Genomic DNA, 4945 nt, shown 5'->3' on the forward strand with positions numbered 1-4945 from the left:
ACATCAGCCATAGCAACATTTTTCTAGGTATATGTCCTCAGGCAAGGGGAACAAAAGCAAAAAATAGACAATTGGAATTATACCAAAATAAAAAGCTTTTGCACAATGAATGAAACCAGCAATGAAATGAAAAGGTAACCTGCTGAATGGGAGAAGATATTTTCAAATGATTTTTTAATAAGGGGTTAATATTAAAAATGTATGTGGAACTTACACAACTCAACACCGAAAAGCAAGTAATCAAATTTAAAAATGAGCAGAGGATTTGAGTAGACATTTTTCCAAAGAAGATATACAGATGGACTGCAGACAAATGAAAAGATGCTCAAAATCACTAGTCATCCAGGAAATGCAAATCAAAACCACGATGAGACATCACCTTACAACTGTCAGAAGGGCTAGAATCAAAAAGATAAGAAATAACAGGTGTTGGTGAGGATGTGGAGAAAAAGGAACCCTCTTGCACTGTTGGTAGGAATATAAATTGATGCAGCCACTGTGGAAAATAGTAAGGAGGTTCCTCAAAATTAAAAATAGAAATGTCAAATGATCCAGTAATTCCACTACTAGGTATCAAANATCCCATAACGCCAGGATCACGCCCTGAGCCGAAGGCAGACGCTTAACCGCTGTGCCACCCAGGCGCCCCTCAAATGATTTTTTAATAGGGGGTTAATATTAAAAATGTATGTGGAACTTACACAACTCAACACCAAAAAGCAAGTAATCAAATTTAAAAATGAGCAGAGGATTTGAGTAGACATTTTCCAAAGAAGATATACAGATGGACTGCAGACAAATGCAAAGATGCTCAAAATCACTAGTCATCCAGGAAATGCAAATCAAAACCACGATGAGACATCACCTTACAACTGTCAGAAGGGCTAGAATCAAAAAGTTAAGAAATAACAGGTGTTGGTGAGGATGTGGAGAAAAAGGAACCCTCTTGCACTGTTGGTAGGAATATAAATTGATGCAGCCACTGTGGAAAATAGTAAGGAGGTTCCTCAAAATTAAAAATAGAAATGTCAAATGATCCAGTAATTCCACTACTAGGTATCAAAAAGATATATATAACCTGATGTTTGTTGTATCATATTCATGATAGTCAAGATGTGAAAGCAACCCAAGTGTCCATTTATAGATGAATGGATAAAGAAGTTATATATATATATAAGGCCTATAAAAAAGAATTTGTGAGACCTTGCCATTTGTGGCAACATGGATGGACCTAGAGGGTAGTATGCTAAGAGAAATATGTCAGACAGAGAAATTAAAATAGCATATGATTTCACTTCTGAAAATTAAAAAAAAATCTAAAAAACAAAATGAATGAACAGGGAAAGAAACAAAGAACAAATAAGCAAACAAACAAAACCAAGACCCTTAAATACAGAGAACTGGTAGTTGCCAGAGAGGCAGTGGGTGGGGGGATGGGTAAGATAGATAAAGGAGATTATGAGGCACAAACTTCCAGTTATACAATAAATAAATCTAGGAGATGAAAAATATAGCATAGGAAATATTGTCAATAATATTGTAATTATGTTGTAGGGTGACAGAGAGTGACTAATACTTATTGTGGTGAGCATTGAGTGATATGTAGAATTGTTGAGTCAATATGTTGTACCCCTATAACTAATAGTATGTTAATCATACTTTTTAAAAAAAGGACACTGGTATGAAGTTAGAATTTGATTTCCTTTCTGTTAAAAAGACAGTTTTCTTGGATTGTTGATTTGCTTTTGATAAAAGATAGTAACAGTTGTGTGTGTGTATGTGTGTATTACCTTCTAATTAATCTGCCTAGAGAACCAAGATTCTGTCTTACCAAAATAATTTTCTGCATTTCATGCTGTCTTTATCAAGTCTTTGATTACTTAAAAGAACTGAGTCTTCTCTACTAAAAGCGCTAAGATTTTTTTAGAACAATTTAACATTCTGTATTAGCCTTGTGAAGTCTTGTCACTATGGTTAAATGGATAACTACTTACTATTTCACAGGGACCAATGATACTGTTTGGCCAAGTGTTTTTAAACCTTTTGATATTTTTGAGAAACTTCCCCAAAATCAAATTCTAAATGAAGTCTTTTTGGCCTTGAACCAACTTTGGGGTATTTTAAGAGGGTCCCTGGAACATTTCAAAAGATTTGTTCTCGGGGCTCTTGGGTGGCTCAGTTGGTTGAGCATCTGATTGTTGGTTTTGGCTCGGGTTGTGATAGCAGGGTCATGAGACTGAGCCCTGCATTGGGCTGCACACTCGGTAAGGAGTCTGCTTGGGATTCTCCCTCTGCCTCCCCTATCTTTCTCTCAAATAAACAAATAAATCTTTAAAAAAAAAAGATTTGTTCTCTCTCGTTATTAAGAGAGATGTTAAACTAATTAAGTGTATTTGATATGTTAAATTACATGGGAAACATTGTGAAATAAGTAACATTAAGCCTTCTTTACGTTATATTTATATAGATATATATTATAAATGTTCTAGAAATTGTATAAAATTCCTAGAAATTTGATATATCCTAATATCACATTATCGGTCATAATTCCAATTATTTTAAAATGTCGTATGTTACAGAAATAACCAAATTTCCTTGTGAATTCCATGATAATGAACTCTCATTAGATCTTTAACCATGGGCAATGTTGATGTTTTTTATTATTCACAGAGAGTTATTATTTTACTCATATTTTTGTAAGAATGAGACTCATGGGAAGGGCCTTATCAAGTGCTCCTGACCACTGATACTTTTGTAAAACTAAATTTTGAGTACCTCTCAAAGCTGCAGAAGGCTGTACCTGTCATCTGGTCCTGTACAAACATTGGAGATTTCCAAATTAAATTGACTAGGAAGAGAAATAGCCTACATTGAGGTAGACTTCTTCCATCCAAGATACCACATCAAAGCTTCATACTTTCACTAAACATGAAAACCTTCCTTCTTCCCTTTCTTTCCTTTACTCTGGCATTGGTCTGAAAAGATAACACCATCATCCGTATCTCCTAGGCCCTTGCTAAGAGGGGGTAACATTCAGACTGCTGAATTTGACATCAAAAACTCCTGTCCGTGATGCTCAAGACCCTGTGGTCCTCCCTCTGACCAATTTTTCTTCTATTCTTAATTGACCTCCCCCACAGCACCACTTAGGAGTCACTTACAAAGTCCAACTTTTATCGTCAGAATATCCAAGTCTTGTTTTTACCTTTCTCCAATTATAACTGTACTTTGTTCAGGTAAACACAAATGCCTATGCAAATCATAGCACATTTGCACCCCTACATTCTTAGGATTATCTGAATCAGATCTGCCCCAATCACAAAAAGATCTCGATAGCAGTACCCATCTTTCCAAGGCCAAAGTTGTTCTGGATCATAGGATAGCCTTTTATTATCTTTTAGCTGAACAAGGAGGTGTTTGTGCTGTGGCCAACACCACTTGCACCTGGATAGCGTTTCTGGGGAAGTTGAAACTCAGATACACAAAACCACTGAATAAGCCACTTGGCTTTAGAAAGTGACTCCTTCAACCTGGTCTTTCTTTGACTTATTTGATTCTGATTGGTTTGCCTTGAGGATCATGGCTCCAAAGTGCACACCAGAAAGTGGGGATTATTCTGCTTATAATCATCACAGTAGTCTCCCTGGTGCACTGTATTCCTTCAAAAGCTTGAAATGCACGTTCATAGCTGTTAAATGAGCAAATGATCTTGCTAAGACTGGAACATCAGAAAAAGAATGAAGAGAATGACCAACTTAAGAAATGTGAAGCTGAAGTTGTGACCTATGAATACCACAGAGATTCAACAAAAAGCATCATGACGTGTGAATACCACCCAGACGATCAACGAAAATCGTGAGAGCGTCAAAGCAATAACTGGGAGAGGTGCTGATGCCTTAAATTTTGATCACATCTCTCAGTCAAGATGAGAGTCTGATCAAAAGGGAGGAATTGTTTTAAAAAAAAAAAAAGACAACAGTTCCAAAATGGAGTTACTGTGCTAAGTGACCAAGCCAAGACTAACTTCCTAGGTTAACTACAATTTCAGTCTCTCCAAGGAATGGAATCTTAAGCTAATTCATCACTATAACTAGTGAGGTAATCTGCCTGACGGAGTCCTGCTGTCCCTTAAAGGAAGGTGACCTTGCCATAAACAATCCATTCTTTGCTAGTAACTTCCTTGTTTTGCCCCCTTTTGCCTATACGCATTTTGTACAGCTCTTCAGAGATCCTTTCTATCTGCTAGATGTGAAGCTGCCCAAATCATGAATTTTTGAATAAAACCAATGAGATCTTTAAAATTTACTCAGCTGAATTGTGTTCTTTTTTTTTTTAAAGATTTTATTTATTTATTCGACAGAGATAGAGACAGCCANATGTGCTCTCAACCATTACACCCTTCACATATACTCATCAGAGTGGTGATAACTTGAATCATCGATTTAAAGCCATGTTACTTTAAGCATTTTGGTTGCTCTCTCAGTCTTACCTTCACAAAGTTTACCGTTGAATAGTAAACCCATGGAATACAATTTGGGTCATTTGGTCCTGGACCAGACCTTTTAGGGACATTCCACCTGTAGGTGTTTATTTCTCCTGAAACAAATGAGAAGAAATAGAAAGAATTTACTAGTGTTATCTTTGTTTCAGATGTTTTACCTGAAGAAATAACAAACAGATCTTTATATATTTTGGTGAATGTTTATTGCTGGGGAGAATTACTTATCCATTAGAAATATTCCAATTAAACTTACATCTTGATTTTCTGAATTTGCAAAATGGCAGTGTTTTCATTCCAGACTACAGCTTTCTTTCTAATTTGACCTTTCTATTATCAACTGATGTTTACTCAAGACATGAAGACTTTCTGTATTCCTCACTATTTTTTCTCCTCAAATTTCGTATTTCCCTCCCAGGAGCTAGGCTTCAGCAGCTTGAGTTACTG

The 4945-nt window shown here is 36.1% G+C and overlaps 1 protein-coding gene across 1 annotated transcript in view; it reads right to left on the reverse strand.

Annotated features, from left to right (window-relative positions):
• Window positions 1-4945, reverse strand: part of HEPHL1 (hephaestin like 1) — an 82467-nt gene that overhangs the window by 18917 nt on the left and 58605 nt on the right. The window contains exon 15 of the mRNA XM_034667587.1: window positions 4490-4596. Within this exon, the coding sequence (XP_034523478.1) occupies window positions 4490-4596 (107 nt within the window). The remainder of the gene's footprint in view (window positions 1-4489; window positions 4597-4945) is intronic.

This window comes from Ailuropoda melanoleuca, chromosome 8, assembly GCF_002007445.2.
Source record: "Ailuropoda melanoleuca isolate Jingjing chromosome 8, ASM200744v2, whole genome shotgun sequence".
Lineage (NCBI taxonomy): Eukaryota > Metazoa > Chordata > Mammalia > Carnivora > Ursidae > Ailuropoda > Ailuropoda melanoleuca.